This window comes from Anarrhichthys ocellatus, unplaced genomic scaffold (assembly GCF_004355925.1).
Source record: "Anarrhichthys ocellatus isolate YVR2014 unplaced genomic scaffold, GSC_Weel_1.0 scaffold16, whole genome shotgun sequence".
Taxonomy (NCBI): domain Eukaryota; kingdom Metazoa; phylum Chordata; class Actinopteri; order Perciformes; family Anarhichadidae; genus Anarrhichthys; species Anarrhichthys ocellatus.
The window spans coordinates 3,484,496-3,505,328 of record NW_022280046.1 but is presented as its reverse complement, the minus strand read 5'-3'; the positions used below and the strand labels follow the sequence as shown (position 1 = coordinate 3,505,328).

The following is a 20,833-nucleotide window of genomic DNA, read 5'->3' as shown; positions in this document are numbered from 1 at the left end:
GCTTTTGGGTGTGGCAGTTGGACTAGGAGACAGAGGCTCTTGTTGCATGTCCTCTCCAATCATTGCACTCTCTCTTCTCCATTCAGATAAACACAAGCCATAATGTTTACAACAACTAAAGAATGTCAAAAAAGGAAAGAGAGATCCCCAAGTATTGTAAAATGGGTTATGAGGAAGATACTAAATTGTGTGCAAAATGACTAAAATGTATGAATGATGGAGTCTAATCTGTCAAACCAGAAATATTTAACCATCTCTTGCCTTGCCATCAGCCTTGGAACAAGTTGATAAAGAATGTATATGATAATGTCAGACAATGTGGAATAAAATTGCTTTCCCAACCTTAACTCAAAGTGGAAATGAAAGAATTCTGGGATTTTAAGGCCTACATTTAAAATAGGAAAAGTTAGCTGCAGGTGAATGGATACATGTATGTCAAAAGGAGGACTGGTCTTGTTTATTCCAGGCTAAAAGGACTGATGGCAGAATGGAGGGATCACTACCATGGCAGCCATGCTCTCCGTTGACTTCATTAAAAAAAACACAACAGAGATTGTGTTTCATTATAGGCCTATGCTGATTAGTCTGTGATCATATCCCTCCATCATAGCCAAAAACAAATGCAATTTCCTTTGGGGTGTAGCCCACAAGCCTGGTCTATTAAATGAAATATATTCATACTGTCAGACAACAATTTGCATTCTAATTAATGGTCGCCAAAAAGCAAGGGCGTGATTTTCATTTCAGCTCTGGTGGAGATATCTACTGGGAAGTGCTCACAGCAGTGAACAACAATAAGACATGTCAGCTAATACTTTATAGAGAGGAAAAACCTCATTCTAAGCCTTTAACATAGGATTTAAGAGGTATTTCTGCAGCAAAGCTCGGAAGATTATTTTGGCTCCATGTGCAATCCTCCACATTCACCAGTTGGTGGCAGTAACGCGCCGTTTCCTCCTTCAATACCAAAACGAAGAAGATAGGTTTGGTGTTATCCAGCAGCTGATGATATGTGTTTTGTTTGTTTTCTTTGACTAAAATGTAATCGTTTTTAACGCAATGCTAGCTTAATAGTCGTCCGGTTATGGCTGAATTGTCTGAACAAAGACATCGACGGTCCGACTGCGACTAATGGTGAGCTTTGTAACCCGGGTTTGAATGAGTTTAGCCGGCTACGTTACAGAAAAAATGCCTGTCAAGGTTAGCGTCGCCGTTTGCTATCCAGGAATTGAACTTGCTAACATGGCTTGACAGCAATGAAACGGTCTGACACATTGTTCCAAGATGCCAGTGCGTCTGTTTTTACCCAATATGTTAAAATGAACTACACGGAGCTGCCTCTCCTTGACCGGTGGTTTCTCTTTCCCTCTCTCAGCCTTAACCTCTCCCCGGCTCGCCAGTGGCTGAGAGCACGATGATGCTGAAGATGCCCCAGAAGCTGCTGAAGACCGCCCACTACATAGAGCTGGGCAGCTACCAGCACTGGCCGGTGCTGATACCCCAGAGGATACGGCTGTACACCTACGAACAGATCCCCCTCTTCCTCAAAGAAAACCCCTACATCACAGGCGGCTACAGGGCCCACCTGCCCTCCAAACTCTGCCTGAGGAGGTGGGAGACGTGCTGGAAATATATATATTCTGCATGTTATAATGAACATTCTACTTGTGTGTTCACGGCCTTGCTGCTTGTTGATGTGTGTTTTCCTCTGTTTCTCCGTTGCAGTATTTTCATTCTGTCCAATGAGACCGTGAACATTTGGAGCCACCTCCTTGGTTTCCTGCTCTTCTTCTCTCTGGGGGTCAACGACCTCTCATCGGTACTGCCAGCCTCCGGAGCGAAAAGAGAGGACTACGTCATCTACGCCATAGGACTGTTCTGCTTCCAGGTAAAAATGATTTGGCTCACCGTGTGTGTGAGGGAGAAGTTGCTGGTATCAGAGAAAGTCTTGCATCTTTCGTCCAGACCTTGTTTACTGTGCCGTTTAGACATGCAACTGAATGCAAACTTAATATAACTGTCTTATTATACTTGGTCCTCCCAGGGTCCATGCTTTTTAATTATTTACAGCGGTTTACAAGTGTCACTTAATTATGAACACCTGCATTAGCTGAGTATTTGTTCTGTATGTAAATAATGTATATATGGCTTAATAAACTGATTCATGAAGGTTCACGTTTCCTGCCGCAGGTGCAATCACCTCAACCCACACAGGTGTGTAAGCTGTGTGTAGGTGTAGCTGTTGTAAAGGCTGGACACAGTGTGTTGTACTGTAAAGAGCTACAATAGCAATGGCAGAATAGTTCAGAGACAGCGTTAATTGTTTCTGTTAGCTGTCCATTTAAGTGCATATTGTGAGTATCTAGACTGTCCCTAAAAATCACTATTCCTTGAGTTAAGTTAATGTATTATAGTCGCAGAAGGATTTTGTTGACTTGCAATGAGAAAAGGTGAAGATGTATTGATGAAACCAAAACTAATCCTAAAAAAAAATGCTCTAAACATAAAAATAAATTGGTGTTGGATGTCATGATTGCAATTGTTTCCCAGTCTGTAAATGGTACTGTGTGTTTGTATCGCAGGTGTGCATGTTGTGCTCTGTGGGGTATCACTCGTTCTCGTGCCACCGATCAGAGAAGACTTGCCGTCGCTGGCTGTCTTTGGACTACGCAGGCATCTCTGTCGGCATCCTGGGCTGTTATGTCCCCGGGATCTTCTACGCTTTCTACTGTAACGCTGTAAGCGGGAACGCTCAACGTTTTTTTTTTGTTTTTTTTTTTCTCCAGATGCTAATAAAGAAACCACATGCTCTGGCTCTGATTAGACTGCATCTCATCGGTCACTCTCCTGTCTTGCAGTTTTGGCAACAGGTCTACCTGCTGACGGTGCTGTCCCTGATCCTGGCCGTCTTCTGCGCTCAGGTCCACCCTCATTACCTCAGCAACGAGTGGCGGCGGATTCGGACGGCGATCTTCTGCTGCGTGGCCGGCATCAGTGTGATTCCTGCATGTCACTGGGTCTGGCTCAATGGAGGATTCACCACTGATGTTGTACAGGTCAGGAAACAGAGAGATATTAGAAAACAAGCAAAGTGAAAGCGTACGCCTGCGCACACTTAGATTTCTTTTTACACTTCCGTGTACACTATTTTGCAGCTGTATTAAGAGAAGTGTTCCTCTAGTGATCGTGTGACTACTCAATCTCAGCACTTTCTTCCCCCGACTGTACAACGTTCAGTCATACAAACTTTGTTTTTTGTTGTGTGCGCAGCTGTTCCTGCCTCGTATGATGGTGATGTACCTGATCGCTGGATCGGCCTTCTTGTTCTACGTCACCAAGATCCCTGAACGCTGCTTCCCCGGTGAGTCATTCTCCTCCGGCTCTTTACAGAAATCTGTACTTGAGGTTACTGTGTGACTAGGAATAAACAAAAGTGACAATATATTTTTTTTTCAGTCTTTTTTTTTTTGTCGCAGAAGCCGCTGCTCCTCTCGTTAGCTTAGCTGTAGCTCAAGGTTTCACACGGGTTCAAACCTGTGTTGTCTGGCACAAAACCGTACGGTCTCTTCAACCGCACTGACCTGTTGTCAGCAGCTGCAGCTTAAACTGCATCTGTAGTTTGGTCTAAACCCAGTAGTTCTGTAGAAACAACCTGAAAACCACTAGAGGTCATCATATCTGAGGTTTACCTTAAACCTACTGCAGACATGGTCTTAACAGTAAAGATATGAAGGAAACGCGACAATACATATTAGAATAATGTGTAATTACATTGAAACTCAGTATGTGTAAGGTAGTGTGTTGCAAGTTTAGGACATCTGAAATGTTCAGTCACAAAAAATAAACCAATCCATACTGCAGTTTTCATATAATTTAATATATTTTACAGATTAGGGAAATAAGTACAATATTAGATTTGTTTAATACTGATCAAAATGTATTTTTGTGGTAGTCAGTAGTGCACGCAGACTTGAAATGATAAAACCCACACTGTATTGTTTCAGTAGCATTTGTCCAGCCGACCCTGAAAATCAAGCAGCTGTAACAGATTTCCTTAATTACCACTTAACGAGCCAATGAACAGTGCTGTGGTCTCGTTCATGGCAGGAAGATCACAGGTGTTACTAATAACAGTAACGATGGCACCACTCTAGGCAAGCGTCCCAGTGAGCCGTTGAAGCTGTGTACGCAAGAATATAAGGATGGACTGATATGTGACATGTTTAGGTAATATTTCGAGACATTTACATGTTAACTATCCTCCTAAAATATATTTTCATTCTTGTACATAGTGAAGAAAGTATGAGAATGGGGGGGGAAAAAAAACAACAATATGTACAGTATTTAGAGCCTTTTTCTCCCCCCTCCTCCTCCTCTTCTAGGCCAGCTGAACTACCTGGGTGCCAGCCACCAGGTGTGGCACATACTGGTGGTGGTGATGTTTTACTGGTGGCATCAGACAGCCGTACACATCATGCACTTCAGGCACAGCCAGTCGTGCCCGACCAGCAGCGGCTAAGTTGAAGCGATCCAAGGATGTTACGGGAAAGGCAATCAGTTGCGGGCTAAAAGCTATAAATGTCAGCAGACATCAGTTACACTCCTCATGTTAATATTCCACCACTTCTCACCAGTTAGCTGCTGGTTAGAAGTTGCTGCCTAAAGGTTTTTCAACCACTAGCTTGTGACTACTAGCTGCTAAGGTGTAAAACTGGGAGTCTAACGGTAGCTCTTAGCGTTCACTGAGCCGCTGGTTACTGTTTGGCTGCTGTTAAAGGCCAGTATATACATTAAGTCTACTGTCTCCACCAGTAGATATCAGCTAGGAGTGGCTACACGCTACTGTAAATCTTTTAAAAATTCGCTTAACCATTAAGAACCATGAAGCTGGTATTTAAATTAATTTGTAGGAACAGACTAAAGTTTGGTGTTTTTAATTGGTGATCATTTTTTTTTATCTCATGGTTGGTTGAGATTAGGAATTTTAATTTTTGTACAGAAGTTTTTAAAAAGATCTCAGAGGATTCTGTTGAATCAAACAACGCCTGTGTGAACAATTACCTTTTTTTTTTTTTGTGTGCGTATCAGTTCCTACAAGGTTAGATTGTATGAAAAGTATTGATGAAATGTGGAAAGCACAGAACAAAAACATGACAACTGCAAATTATGAACACTGTGAACTCATAAATAATGTCTCAACGCCTCGAGCATTTGAAGCTCTCGAACAAATAGCTAAAGGTCAATCTGTGATATCTACGAAGAAATTGTAGGAACCATATTTAGCCTACAGTACATTATTTTCTTAAAACTGCTTTTTTTTCTTTGTACTGTCTTGTCAGTTTTGAATAACTCTTCACGGTGGCCAAATCCAGTATGTTAGGGCTGCACTAGGCAAGATGTCATATCGGCCTTAATACCAGAGCAACAGAGTTAATCAATATATTGTACAATCAGCCTCTTTTGATATTGTTATTAGCGGAGTATTGCATTTGAACTGGTCAGTAAACAGGATGCGTCATCACAGGGCAAAGGATGAAAAAAGCCTGACAATGGCTAAATCCGATGATCGTCTCATGACAGCATGGTAAATGATCCCGGGCTCGTATTTGAAGTCACTGACTACTGTTTGTTTTGTTAGAAAGTGGTTCGTAAACCGGATTCTGCATGGTTCAAATGAGAAAAATGTTGATTGTAATATGGATGAAATAACCCTTTAACAACAGCTCGAACTGGACAATTAATACAACAAAACACCTTTTTTTTTTTTTTTTTTTTTTTGCTGACAATCCAGTGAGTGGTCGCACTTAAACTGTCTCTGATTGGTCAACACCTGTGGCTGATAGGGCAGGTAGCTAAAGCCAAAATTGTTGTCAGATGTCACCTTTGCAGCCCTTTGATCATAAAGTCGATCATAAAGGCTAACTGTGTGACAAAATTGTTGTTCTTGTCTGTTTTGATGCTGTTGTTTAAAGGAGGCCAGTGTTAAGTGTTACAGCTACCTGGAGCACTTATTTTTCTTCCCGCAGCACAGTTTGGGGCATATTTCAATGTTTAGACTTTACTTTTTTTAGCATAATTCCAATCATGTTTGTACATTTTTGCGTTATTATATTTTGAGTATTTGTACTGTATACGCACTTACTGTTGCAGTCTGTTAGTGGGTCAAAAACAATGATCAAACTCAGACCGGTTTCATCTTTGCTGTTACACAACAAGGCCAGTAGTTATTTTTATTTAGTACAACTCAATGCTTGGAACAAGTTGTCAATTTTAGTTGAGCTCACTTACTGCTGCAGAGCTGCAGAACTAGAAGTGGCACTATGAAAGAAGTGACTTTATTTTTGCCTTTTCGAGTGTGTGTTTTTAGTTTTCATCATGAACTGCGTGATTTAAAAGAAGAAGAAGAAAAAAATCATCTAATGATTGTTTTATCCCGTGTTTGTGTTTTCCTTGAATATCATTTACATGATAAAGCACTGGCGCTGATTTACGAGGTATTTATTTCAGTGCCTGTGTGAAATTATATTTGTATTATATTTTTAAACATTTTGAATGAATAAAGAATGCTGGGAAATAAATAGTTGGTTTGTCTTTTATCAATCGCTCAGGGTTACTTTGATTGATTGAATTGATTTTAATGTCTTTATCTAATCCATATCAATCCCATGATCATTGTAGAGGACGCATCATGTGCTTATGTCTGCTGTTCATACAATTGAACAATAGAGGGCAGTATTGGTACAAGAGTTACCAATTCACAAGCAAGAGATTTTTGTACAGATGCACACATTCGGTTCACCCCTTTGTTGCCAGATTTGACCAATTTAACCATCTGTTGTCTTCTAAGGAGGTGACTTCTCAGACTGTTTCACATTTGACGGCTTTCTGTTCAGCCAGGGTCAAGTCATTCACTTCAGTTAGCAAATTGAAAATGACATGCTTGTTAAACACGGGGATCTACTGATGACTCGGCAGGCCATTGGTCAAGTCACATGATCAAAGTATCGGTCTCAGAAGCAGGTTAGTATATTCTTCTAAAAAGAGACGTGTGTGCAGGGACTTTATATGTGGTTATTGAAACCACTTGTTTCAGATCTATTCCTCTCTGTTGACATCATTGTTGGACAGTGAATGACTGTGTTAGGATTCTGATCATATTGAGTTTGCTCAAAAGAGTTGTTCCTCACATAGCGGTGCTTCACATTGCTGCTTTTACTAATCGCCACGGCCTCTGAACATATGAGTCGTACTGGTTTTGAACTGCCAGTGGGAAGAATTAACAGATACGAGTCTGTTCATTCTTGGTTAAAGACTCCGGTCTCTCTGGTCTCGCTGTCCACATTCCTCTTTTTATAGAACACCATGTGAAATAACTTCTCTGACTCACGTAATACTCATTTTCTGACTACTCGGCCTGAGCTCATGCATGATATATGGAGCGGGAAAATGCTCCATTTGAAATATTTACATCACAATAAGAAGCATACAGGCAAATCAGACTTGTTTTGTTACAAGTGAAAGACTGACTTGAATAAGTACGACTGGGGAGGAACTCGCTACACTCAATATTAGCAGCTTTATGCAGACTGGACTCAATAGAAAGAGAAAAACAGTAAAGAAGTCCTCAGCATCAAAGTTTAAAGACACGTTATCAGACTCAAAGTTCTTTGTTAGCCTGTGTTGTCTTTAACTTTCACCTAAATTTGAGGATACTTTTAGTCTACATTTTAATTATTAATATTCACTAAACATGTGCAGCACACAGAAGACTATGGGATACAATAAGTATTTTGTTACCCGTCTGCAGTGTGTTATATGTCACTAGCTGGCATTGCTAATGTAGATTTTCTATCTCTTTACAACAACCGAACGGCTTAAAGTGCTCCTGTGGACAGAAGCTCAAATCCTCCCTGTGGACTTTTCCAGCTCTTTAACGGTCATTTTTGACTCTTCACTCTTATGAATGTCCTCCTTGTTAAACATATCTTGCACAGGTTTAACAGTTATTTTCATACAGTCATAAAGTAATGTGAATCATGTTGATGAATATGAATAAACAGTGACAATCCTTTCGTTTCATTTTATATGTATGTATTTATGTTTTCCTTGAACGTCATGGGACCACAAACAACTTTCTTCATTTATTAGAAAGATTTGTCTTTTCATGATCTGATATTTCCCTCAATAACTTTTATTAATTAAAGTCAGAGAGAGCTGGAGAGACGAAACACTTTTTACATAATTTATCATCACCATTCAGTCACGTGAGGCTGATCATTCCATAACATTTAAATGTCCCCCAAGCATGGAAACATTGAGCCTAATAAATTAATTCCAGTGTTCAAAAAACACCATAATCATATTCTGTGTTATTAAATAATGACTTCACAATCAGAATTTCAAAACAGATGCAAATAATTCATAAATATGACAAACGCAATCTGCCTGTAAAAATCGATCCTTCGCTTATAAACGGAATACAAAACACAGTATAAATACCACAGACTGTATATGAATACTCAATGCTGTTTGTTAAACAGCTAACAGGCTATAGATAGAAAACACCTCTCTGGCAGTCATGAAGTGTCTTTATCTGTTATTCGTATTACTGTTATTAAGTTCAATCATCATGTGAACAGGCACAAACTCCTCAAAAGTCTCTCTAGCTGTTAAAGCCGACTGACAGCTGATCCAGCTGTGATCAGATGATCCTCCGTCATCAGAAACAGACGTCGCTTCATGTGATGAAACTGAGGAAAGGTCGTCTCATTTCTCTTAAAACATATTTCCTCGTTTCTTCTCTCCTAGCATGGTTTCCTTGCGTCTCATGCATCCCTGGTGGGAGGGACTAAGACGCAAGGAAAAGACACAAGTGAGGGAAACAGGGATGCAATTAAGAGACTTGGGATGTTGTGCATTCCTCATTCTCGCTATCTCAGTTGTTTCAGATTTATTTAAAACACAAACAATCATTTTCTGATTTAACTCTTGTCTGGTGCCTGAATGATTGTAGTTTTCTTCTGCAGTGGCTTTGTTAGAATGATAGTTATGTTAGAAAATGACATACCATCACAAAATCACCTCATGCTGTAATGAATATTTGTGCAAATGGTGTCTGAGATAGTAATGATGGAAAACCATTGTGAAAATACAGTTGTCTTACACTTCATTTTTACTGGGTTTAACTTTTTTGCTCGGGCACATAACCCATTGTAAAAAGCTGAATTGTCATTTTTACACTTCAATTTTTGTACGAATTGAACAAACAAGATAAAACGTGTTAATTAGTGAGCTTAAGATGTGCTGCCACTGTAAGCAGATTTTGTACATTCAGACTTTCCCATATTTCCAGTCTTTGTGCTAAGCTAAGTTAACCAGCTGCTGGCTGCACTTCTAGATTTAATGGACACAAATATGTCCCCTCCCATGAATGACCATGGGGGCAATAGCTCCTGGTAGGCTCTCCAAAGGCAAAGAGTTGCAGCACCTCGCCTGGAAAAGGATATTGCTTCCTTTGGCAAAAAAACATTTGTCATTAATAGATATTCCCTTGCTATGATAAATGTTTGTTATTAATGCAAATAATTCAGTCACAGACACAAGCTCTTCACTAAAAACAGTTTAATTCAAGTATTGAACATTAAGGCAGTGTTTGTACTGTGTAGGAATGTTGAATGTCAACACTGTCAACAATGAAAGTCCAGCAGACTACACGTTTCTACAAATCTAAAACACGTGATGATTTAAGTTCCATTAATACATGGAAACAGTTTGATAACAAAATAAGTGTAGGAAAATATAAATTGTTAGGTTTCTAAATTTTACAAACACAAATTTCTATATTTTAATACAATGGCGGTTCATCAAAACTTCATGATAAAGTAGTAAAAGTAAAAATGCATCCTTTTTTAAGTATAACATAAATTGGGGTACTTTCAAGACCAATGTTTGCACTTGGCAGCAACAGGATAAAAGACTCAAGGGAAAAACAGTGATTTAATAACAAAAGAGAATAAATCTGCTCAACACAAAACATTTGATTCAACAAACCAGTAGTGGCAAAGTACAGTATGTGGCATCACCTGCTGCTATCAGTTTAGATATACATTTCAGAAGCACCCGAGAAGAGATTGCAGAGGTGTGCAAATCCTTCATTTTTACAAGAACAGATCTAGAACAGGTAGAGCTGCCATTAATGGGTCACCAGAGAACAGGGCAAGAGTACAAGTATGTTGTGATGAGCCATGGTTTTAAAGGCAAGGCTGTCTTGGTGCGAGACCGAAGCTGAAAAAGCACTCCTCGTGGGTCACGTAAAGCTTCTGTTCCCGCCACGGACGAGTGCTTCTTCTTTAAGTCAGGAAGAGTTTAATTAATAACTGGCCTTTAGACATGATTTTGTGCTCCAATGTCACAGTTGGAAGGTCAGGAAATACTGCCAATAGTGGCTGAATCTTCATGTGTGAACTCTGGACTCCTGGATCAGAGCCATTATGTACTTTGGCAAAAGGCTTCAAGTGATATAAAAAGTGAAAACAGCTTTCAGTCAACGTTGCTTTTGACAGAGTGACACAAATGTATTGTATGACTCGGATATTAATCAGCTCTTAATAGGAACAAACCAGGGAGTTTGACTACGTTGGGCCTTGTGCCTGTTACCCTTACCTGCTCTCATTTTGTGGTATTCCCATCTGCTTCTCCTATATTGAAAAAATTACATCCAAAAATCAGCTGGATGAGTCAAAGCTTGGATTGCAGAGGTTTGCTGAACCACATGCTGTGCTTCCTTATGTTTTGTAAGGCCACCGTAGAGGACAGTTAGGAGGGAGCGTTTACAGACTAAGCTAGCAAAATGGTCTGTCCACAAATTTAATTCTTAAAAATTCCAATGTATTTGGAGAAAACTGTCTATGATATACGTCGGAACCAAATATTCCGGTGTTAAAGGGCACAAAGCATCAAACAATGAATTGATAGGATACTTTTCCTTATTGAATCCTCTTGGTTACCCCATTTCTTCTGGAACAAAGCTTCCTAAATAGCGACCTCAAAGCTAACTGGCAGTATGCAGTATTGTCATAGACGGCATAACCTCATATCATGATAGCATACCTGAACTCCTTCCTCCAGCTGTTCTAAACCACAGAGTCTTCTAACCTGCTTTCTGCTGCTGCAGATGTACTGTTTGCATGAAGAACTGCCGTGTGAACTGTATGAAACAGCAGGCTGCTCATGTCTTTGTCATTTTCCCCAAAGAATTGTCCTTTCTGCAGGGCATCAATGACTGAGGTGTTGCAGTTGGCGAGGAGCACGCTGACACTTATCTCTTTATATTCACTGACCAGCCCTTTAAATGTGGCCATGCCTGTTGAGTCAATGAAGGGTATGGCCGAGCAGTCTAAGACTATTGTGTGGAAAGCCAGTTCTCCTTGTACAAGTCCGATTACAACAGAGTTGTTTTTATCCCCATTTGCCTTGCCAAGCTTTGAGGACATCTCTCTGGCCTTCTTCTCTGCCTTTCTCCTCTTAGTCAGCTCCAAAAAAGGTTCAACTCCGACAGCTTTGTAGAGTGATTTTAGGAATGAGTCCTTGTTGGCGTAGTACAGCGGAGCCTGGAAGCGGAATACCTGAACCTGAGGTGGGGCCATAAGGTTCTTGTACTCGTCCAAGTCCTCGTAAAGATCAGTGTCCTTGGCCCGGCCCAGGAGAGAGACCTGGCATCAGACATCAGATTAGATTAGATCATGAGATAACCAAAGGCCAATAATTGTCTTTTCGCATGCTGGAATTATTGTCATTTGTATCAGCTTTCCAAAACCATTATCAGCATTAAGTCTATTCCTCACCTTAGCGTTCTGGGTCATAAAAATGACGCAGATCATGGAAAAAAATACTCCGACCATGAGGCCCAGCTCCACACTGATCAGAGCTGTGGCTGACATGGTGACCAGCCACACAATGCCGTCGTTCCGGCTGGCACGCCACTTAGCTGGGACATCTTTGAACTTCCTCAGTGCCCCACGAAGGCTTACAATGATGATACAGGCAAGAACACACTTCTGGAGGGCGTAGAAGAAAGGCGCAAAGAAGAGAAGGACGAGAAGGACAACCATGGCGCTTATCAGACTGGAAATCTGATGGAGGAGCAGAGAAATGGAGAGAAAAAGAGACAGAGGAAGAAAGAGAGGTTTTGCAGTGAGCATGAACAGATACAATGCGGTATGTTTTGCTCCTCAGGACAGACTTTTGTGATGTTCCTAGAAACCATTCCCTCAGGCAAGGAAAGCAAGAACTTGCCAACTTTAGGGGAGCATTTCAAACAATTTTCAAAAGTAGGAAATTCACCTGTGTCTGGCAACCTGTTGAGTCCTTCACCATGGTTTTTGCCAATGCTGCACTGGTGGTGAAACAGTGGAAGAAGGAGGGGATGATATTACAAAAGCCGATGGCCAGCATCTCCTGGTTGGGACGAACCGTGTAGCCATTTTTCTTAGCAAACATCTCAGACAGCGACACCGTGAAGGCAAAACTGCAGGATACAATGAAAGTCGGTTTACCAATTGAGCCTGTGAATTAGTCTTTGCTCTTACAAGCATGTGAAGAACTGATGTAAACGTCCAACAGAAGTGTAAATGAAATAGCATTTCATCTTCCCCATATAATTACTACTTAGGGAGAGATAGCGTTATTTTTTTGCATCTTTAAAACATATTAATTAAGACTCAATTGATATCTCTTTAAACAGTTTCAAAGCATATTAAAATGCTGATTGGCGAGTGGTTACCATCATTCAAATGAGCCAATATATGTTTTTCAGATAGAGTACAAACTGTCCATAGTTTTATGAATTTTGAAGAGATGCAATCAGATAATGAGGGCATGTATCCCTCCCTGCCAGACGATAATCCGGCTACTAAATTGCATCTTTAACAATCCATATAACAGACACACGTGGATGCCAAGCAAACATGTTGTTACACATTACCTAATGACTGCCAAAGGAATGGCATCCACTATCAACCGTGGCATCAGAGTAAAGCTGGGCACCTGGGGAGGAATGAACCCTGTGGGGATGTGACCGGATACACTGGAGCCATAATTGCTGTTCAGCTCCCCAAAATGGCTGGCCAGGGTAGCTCCTGCCACAACTATCAGCTCAGTCGGCAGAGGGATCTTAAGACGATCCTTGTAGCGCTCCTGGATCTCTTTCCCTGCCACTACAATAACAAAAATACTAGTGTTATTCCATATCAAAGACAGTTAATAATTTGCTTTTTAGAGTGTTGTATATCAGACACATGAGGCCATTTGTAACTTTACCTAATACAGAGATACAGATGGTGCTAGTGATGAGGTCACACAGGTTGACCTTATGAATGTTGGCGAAGATGTTGAACCAGGTGACGACAACTGTGCCGTAGCCCTGGTGACGGGGGATCTTTAGTCCCAACAGGTATTTAGCCTGCACGGTGAGGATGGTGAATGAGGCTCCCGTGGCAAAACCATCAAGCATTGGAGCCGAAAGGTATACAGAGACGAAGCCTAGCCGAAAGACGGCCATCACGACCTGGTGAGGAGATTTTAGGAGGTGGAGCGGGGAGAGGAAGACGTACAAAACAAGAGGGATGGGAGATGGGTGGGAATGAAAACGTGAGTCACTTATCAAATGAAATATCAAGTATGATATAGGTACAGCCTCAAAGACTCTTTGGTTTACATTTTTACATTATTGCCCATTTATGATGTTGTCATCGTGCCACTATTACTATCATCCCCATCGCCCTGCCACAGAAACTGCTTGCAGAACTTCACTATAACTAGATAATAATAAAATGAGGGCCTAAAAGCATTTTCCAAAGCGCTACAAAAAAATGCACCTGCATATATTACCTGATAGACGCCGACCAGGAAGGTGAGGGCAGCAGCGATGCTGATGGAGTAACACTCCTTCCCACACTGCAGACCCATTAGCTCCACAGTGTGAAGTTTACCAGCGGTGAGGTTAGTGCCCAGTGTGGCATTAAACACATCAGGGCCAGATGCTGTGGAGTCCTCATTGAGGTCAAAACCTGCCAGGAACATCTCCTTATACACCACCTGCATAAGTAGAAGTCTTGATTAATCTATTAAGTAAAACACAAGAAATACAACTGTAAAAGACTGTGATCCATTGCAGTACCTGTCCAACCATGAGGCTCATGAGGCTGAAGATCCCCACAGAGACATGTCTGGACGTCCCCATGAGGAAGTAGATGAGGTTGGCGTAAAATGAGGTGTATAAACCATAGATGGGACCCACTCCTGCCAGCAGGCAGTAGGCGATGGCCTGCGGTACCAAGATGATACCGATGATCACCCCGGACATCAAATCGCCCCAGACGTACTCGCGGAGCTTGTATTTAGGCAGCCAGCGCACAACGGGGAAGAACCCGGTCAGGGTGGATCGGACTCTGGGCACCGAGCAGGTCACACCCTGCTTCAGCTTGGATTTGAGCACTGAAACCATGGGCTGTCGCTGGCGAGCCCGACGTTCCAGGACAGGTGGCGTGACCTTGGTGACCTCCATGTTCTTAGGGAGGAAGAGGAGGCAGCAAGGTGAGAGGAAGAGGGAGGGGAGGTGGATAATGTGGTCAGCTGTGCTCCTGTAAGATCATCATCAGAGAAAAAGGAGGCGGGGAGAGAGAGGTACAGGACAAAGACAGGGAAATGGAAACAGTGAATATCACTAGAGATGACTTCAGTCCAGAAATAAAATATGATATCTTCCTGTTAGGTCACTTTCACACTAAGCATGTTTGCTGTGGTATCTTTGAATTCTGGGGCATTTACTCATTCACCTGGGGGCTATTTCTCTTTTTTTGGGTTGGTACATCATCCTTTAAACTTCTCAATCAGCCCTTTGAATGTTCAGTCAGGATTATGAATTCAGTGTTTTACGGTGGTTGACTTTCTTATTTCCAAAACAACTCAGTTTGCAAATTAATAGTAAACCCAAGACAATTGTCCTGTTAAACTTCAATGAATAGTTGTGCAACAGTACAGGCCATACAGCATCTTTTATGGTAAAGGTGATGGACTAACATTTTGTCCGTTGTTAATGAGCTCCTTTTTCCAGAACACAGGTTAATCAGTGACTAAGACGTATAGTTGTGAGCATGTGATAGTACCGTAGGCATCTGTAAATTATTATAAACATACAGTGTTGGGTTATTTTGTCCACTGTAGTCCAACTCTTTGCCAGTCCTTCACCTGAACTGCATCTATGTTTTGACACTAACTATTCACTACACTGATAGGTCTGCTAGTGCTGCAGCCCTTGTTGGTTATCTGTACATGCTCTGATGTGTTGCAGTCTGATTGAGGCTAAGTGAGGACAGGGCCGTTATAAAAGTATGCCAAAGCAATAGGTGAGCTAAGAAAATGTCTTTATATGGACTGCGAGAAAACCGTAAAATCGATCTTGGAGCTGCTTATGGGAAATAGAAAAGTCTCTAGATATGGACATGTTTAGCCCTGTTAGCTAAATAGCTCGATGGCGATTTGACGGATTGCCATCAAACTTCGGACAGAGCAGAGTGAAATAGGTTTCTTTGACTTTGCTTTGTGTGTGTGTGTGTGTTGTTGGAGGAACTCAGCCCCGACAGAGAAAGCGAGGAGATGCTCGCTTCAGCGTGATTAAACATTACACCAAATCATTCAAAAGTACCAATAAAAATGCAACTCTCAGAGAAACCTTCAAATGTCAAAAGTTTTTGATTGTAAATTATAGCATGATATTTTCTTTGGTGCTCCTGCAGATCTTGCTCTCGAATGTGATATTTTTATAATTTACATAATCAATCCTCGAGTGGTAAAAAATGGTTAAATTTAGCACCAAATCATTGTAATAAATGGTATCAACAACTTACGAGACCATATACTTCCATCATCATGTTCTAAGCCCTTATACACTTTCAAAATACATTTCAATTCAATTACTTTATTAATATTTATTTCTGATTTATGAATAGAAGAACTTGTGCTTCATGTCAAATGAATCTTTAAGTTCTTAGCTTTCAGATGATGTATACCACTTCTATGTGGCACATGCTGTTGACCTTTTATCTACCCCTGAACATCCCCCGCCCTCACCCTTTCCCCGACAGAAAAAGGGTCAGAATGATCAGGGGTTAAAACTATACTTTGTTTGAGTCAGCGTCACATGATGGTCTAAATTCAATTTCAGTGTGTTTCCACGGAAAATCATACCATGAAACTGGTTCAATTGTTTTTAGAAACCATAACTGATCAGATGAAAGCCACAAAAGACATTCATGACACTCATGAAGGAAACTAGTGATCGACGGGTTGCAGAAAGCCTTTCTCACAAGGTTAGCATGTTTTCAGAAGCAGCTGCGTCTCAGCGGAGAGATTACCATGCCACATAAACCATTAAACACTTTAAATGACGTGTTATTATCAGCCTCTGCCATCACAACACCGGTACGTGCTGTGATTTAGACTTCCTGTAGCAGCGCCAGCAGCTGTCACGGACCGATATGACAGGGGGATGAAGAATAGAGGAATGAGTTAGATTTGTCGTTTGCTTTTTTCTGTCTTTTCTTTTTTTCTTTTTCTTTTCTACTCGCTTTGCAAACTCGCTTTGCAATAATTGCTCACTTTGCAACAAACCAATACAGAGGCCAGTCTGTGTTCATATGCGTCGTATAAATCCAACTTGACCTTTTTAACAGATAAAAGACACGGGAGATAAATAATGAGCCTGCTACAATTTCCCCAAAAAAGAGACCAAGAACTACTTCACATTTGTGCTCAACACTGCTGCCATCAAAATGTCCACCTAAACAAGGTTTTCTTTCAAGAAACACACCTGATTGACTGCTGAGCATGGCAGGAGTCACGCTGAGGACCTTTTGGAACCAAATAATAAGATTTACTTCAGCGTCAAGCCTGAACAGTGCTGGAAACATTTGATCAAAGCGGTTTCTGTAAACCGTTTCCAATCACTGTTGATCATGTGATAAAGGAATCACCACTTCATGCTCAGAATTTACCATAGACTGTGTAGCTTCCTTTCATTGCCTTTCATGTAAAGTTGAAGTCTTTTTTATCTAGTCATGTTACAAGTCTACAGGGGTGAAAATAACTGGCTTCTCAGCTTAAACAGCTCCGTGTTACTGAAAACTCAGAGAGGACTCCTTATTCACCAATTTAAATCAATCAAGTTATATAAGGTCTTCAATATCAACTTTTTTTAATCCACTGCAGTTGACTACAACTGAAATATAATGAATGGTTATGTATTAGGCATGTGCAGATATATAAAAACATTAAAGTATGATTGTGGTGACCGAAAGTATAAAGATATCCTAATTCTTTGACAAATATCATGACTTTTAAAAACATTATACGTCAGTCAGACCCTGAGTTGCTGAGTCTTCGAACGTGACGTAACCGTGACAGCTGGTAGTTCAATTTGCACAAGAATTTAGCAAGAGCCCAATACTCTTCAGACTTCCAAATTTGCTTTGTGGCTGATTGTTGATTTGCAGAACAGGTGCTTTTAAAAAGATGCAAATCATTCTCCAACCCTTAATGTTTAACTGAACTTGCAAAGCCAACAGTCGACAGGTTTTAACATCATTAAAGACACAGTGACTACTACTAAAATGACATTCCCACGTGCTTGACTTTAATAAACTAGATATAAGAGGACTCATGTGGAAAATGACTCATGAAAAAAAAAAAAGAAACTGGCTAGTTTCAAGGCTAAAGAAAGGACCAACCAACAACTCCTCAATTCAAGTAATGGTTTCTAAAATCAGGGAACTTATCAGCAGAAAACTCTCTGAAAATCAAGTCAAACCGAAATGGGAAATCCTCCTGATTGGAGCATTAGAGCAGAACTGTAGGACGTCATGTTCAAAAGTAGTTACTCCAACAATTAACGACTGTAGACATTCTTAAATTACCTATGAGATAACGTGTGTGCCGCAGACATCTTATCACTTGCAGATGATCAAAACTGTGCTCCCCACAGCACCTTTTTCTACTCCACAGCTCCAGTCGTATTATCACTACTAAAAACAACTTTGAAAAGCATCAGTGGTTCTTTCTTGGACACACAGTTACAGTCATTCATGTGTGACAACACTCACCTGCAGAGTCACTGGCACAGGGTCAAACAGGACCACGGGTCTCTGAGGTATCTGGTTTAAATCAGCTCTGTCGGCTGCCCTTAACTTCTTCTCATTCTCTTCCACTCTTTATACGTCTCTCTCTCTCGCTTTCTCTCTGATTGTATCCGAGCAGCCGGACAACAGGAAACGAGAGTTTGATCTCTGCTGGATAAATAGTGAGATAAGAGCAGCCCTTTGCTCACCCTCAACCACCCTATTGGCTCGGTCAACAAGAGTGGGTGGGGCTTGTCAAAATGTGCACCAACTAAAAAGCATTTGTGTGTGTGTGTATGTGTATGTCTGTGTAGAGGTGGCAATTCTGGGCAAGAGGTTGAATCCAGTCAATATTTTACTGAATTACAGAGTATATCTGCCCTGCAGGAGGCCAGGGCCAGCAATCACCTATATGCAAAAGTGAGCACAGACCCGTATGTCAGCATGTCATGCTGTTTACATACATCCTAGAGTGGACTACATAGCAAACAGAAGATAAACCCCTGTTATCTGTGTGAACGGCACCAGAAACAACCTATATATATATACACGTCTATAAGCAAATACACTCAGATTAGATCAGTGTTGTGTGGGAAAGGGGAACTAATAAATTGTACCATGCCAGGTTGAATCAAAACCAACAAACTGTATTGTAATGCTACTGATCTACATTTACTGTGTATATTAAGTGTTTCTTTTTTATCATATACATTTGTAAAAATGGAATCTGAGCTAATAATCAGAGGCATAAGACATGCACCTAGGAAAATCTGACCTGCTAATTTAAGAAAAGGAATCCTATGTTGATCAAACTTATCAAAACTCCCCCATGTGATCATTTTAAAACCAGAGCAAAAGTGAACCCACTGCTCCTTTTGTCATTCAGCTAAATAATTAAAACAATACTCATTTTTAAACCCTTCTTTTTCAAGTTGTTGGGGAAATACATTCCGTCTCTTTCTACCAGTTCTAATGCCAAATCACAGCATTTCTTTTTCTCCTCTACATTTATTTGACAGCTTTAATCCCTTTGCCGACTGAGATTATTAATAGAGAAACATTATAAATCAACTAATGACTGATGATGCATTATTATAGGTACCCAGCAGTAGGCCTATATAAAGTCTTAGCTTCACTTTTACCAGCTGCAACATTATTATAGTATTTTTTACATTGTAGTGTATTGCTATTTTTACTAAGGTAAAATATCTGAATATGTGTTGAGCCCCAGTTGGTTTTTCTTCCTGTAGTTTCTTGGCGTGTTAGCTTTTCTAGAATGTGTATTATGATAAATCAAACCGTTTTGTACTAGTATACATTGACATTCATGTATACTAGCTTCAGAGACTTAACTTCAACTGCATTGTAATACTGGCATTGTTATGTAATGTTGTCATTAATGAGAAACAAGACCCAGAGATTAAGAGAGAGCTTCTGATTTTCTGTATAATCATCACTAAAATTCACTAACTGAGACAAGTGGGTCTGTGTGTGTTTGTAGACGTGTGTGGGTGTGTCCCTGTGTGCATTACATGCTGGACTGAATGGCATCGTTGTCAGTGTGGAAACATTGCAGTTTACTTCTTTGAATACAGTCGGTCACAGTTTAGATTGGACTCACATATGTAACACCAAAGAAATATCAAGGGAGAGGCCTTCTTTCTGGTATGTGTGTGTGTCTGTGTGGTTAACATGACATAATCCATGTACAGTAAGACTGGAATATCACTTCCGACGGACAAAAAGCAGACAAAGCCGAACAATCGGAACATGTGAGGAGTTTTCCGCCTGTCTTGTCGCCTTAGTTGACCCCTCTCCCTTCAGTCTGAGAGGATTACTGCACTGTTCCTTTAAATCCACTGGCAGCATCGTCTGTCTGCCCCACCGTCTACAAACGGCATCCTCTGTCCAGCATGAATTTTTGGACACCGTTTGTCTGTTGTCCTTGTAATTGACAAGTCAAACGAGGAAGGACTCACCCAAAGAGGACCAGAGGAGTGAACAGTAGGCAGCATCAGCCATACCTCCCTGACTGGTGCCTCTGCATCCACCATCAGTCTGTCAATTTGTCCCCTCTGCTGCTCACTGACTGCCTCTGTCTTCTTCCTGCTTCCTGCTGCAAAGCATGATGGGAGCACCCCCCTCGTCTCGTTCCTGTCTGCGGATTGGAGCCGAGCAAAGAGGGAGGGGAGAGAGGAGGGGCTGTTGCCAGTGGATGACGGTTACCATGGTGACTAAGCTTCTACTGATGTGCATGTGTCCATGTTTGCATGTGGGTATTTGGACTGCAGCTGCCTTAGTTAGTGATTACTGTTTTTTTGTTTTTTTTTTAAAGAAACAATTACCACTTTTCTATGTTTATGCACCTTATCAAGAGCATCATTATCATCCAAAGACTGTTAGAAACACATCACCCATGAGCCACACATGATTACCATCGGCCCTGTAGTTGTTTTGAGTCACTAACACTGTCCTGCTGCTCATTAAAACACCACAGAGAGCCAATGATTTTCAGATTTCAGATGGAGTTAAGACCTGGTTGATTCTAATCACAATAATGTCTTTCAGCAACTTTCTACTCACCCACATCTTATTTTTTGTCACTATGAACACGGACGATACGACAGATGCTCCCTGTCGGTAATGTATGAACCTGTGAGTTT

The 20,833-nt window shown here is 40.9% G+C and overlaps 2 protein-coding genes across 3 annotated transcripts; one reads left to right on the top strand and one right to left on the bottom strand.

Annotated features, from left to right (window-relative positions):
* The first annotated feature begins 935 nt into the window (after nucleotides 1-935).
* Nucleotides 936-7,069, top strand: LOC116387949 (progestin and adipoQ receptor family member 3-like). Of its 2 annotated transcripts, XM_031855415.1 has the most exons (7): nucleotides 936-1,134; nucleotides 1,376-1,611; nucleotides 1,726-1,888; nucleotides 2,583-2,738; nucleotides 2,859-3,056; nucleotides 3,271-3,361; nucleotides 4,383-7,067. In XM_031855415.1, the coding sequence occupies exons 2-7, from the start codon at nucleotides 1,415-1,417 to the stop codon at nucleotides 4,517-4,519; spliced, it is 942 nt and encodes a 313-aa protein (XP_031711275.1). In that variant the 5' UTR covers nucleotides 936-1,134; nucleotides 1,376-1,414; the 3' UTR covers nucleotides 4,520-7,067. The 2 variants fall into 2 exon arrangements, with proteins under 2 accessions (XP_031711275.1, XP_031711276.1); XM_031855416.1 differs by lacking the exon at nucleotides 2,583-2,738 and having other exon boundaries at nucleotides 2,787-3,056; nucleotides 4,383-7,069.
* A 2,537-nt stretch (nucleotides 7,070-9,606) lies between these two features.
* slc26a1 (solute carrier family 26 member 1) lies at nucleotides 9,607-20,281 on the bottom strand. Its single transcript, XM_031855853.1, is given in 9 exon segments — nucleotides 9,607-11,711; nucleotides 11,844-12,131; nucleotides 12,343-12,526; nucleotides 12,983-13,214; nucleotides 13,318-13,564; nucleotides 13,888-14,094; nucleotides 14,177-14,613; nucleotides 14,616-14,639; nucleotides 20,150-20,281. Coding segments are annotated over 9 exon segments (2,241 nt in total). The 5' UTR covers nucleotides 20,193-20,281; the 3' UTR covers nucleotides 9,607-11,132.
* Nucleotides 20,282-20,833: the final 552 nt, after the last annotated feature.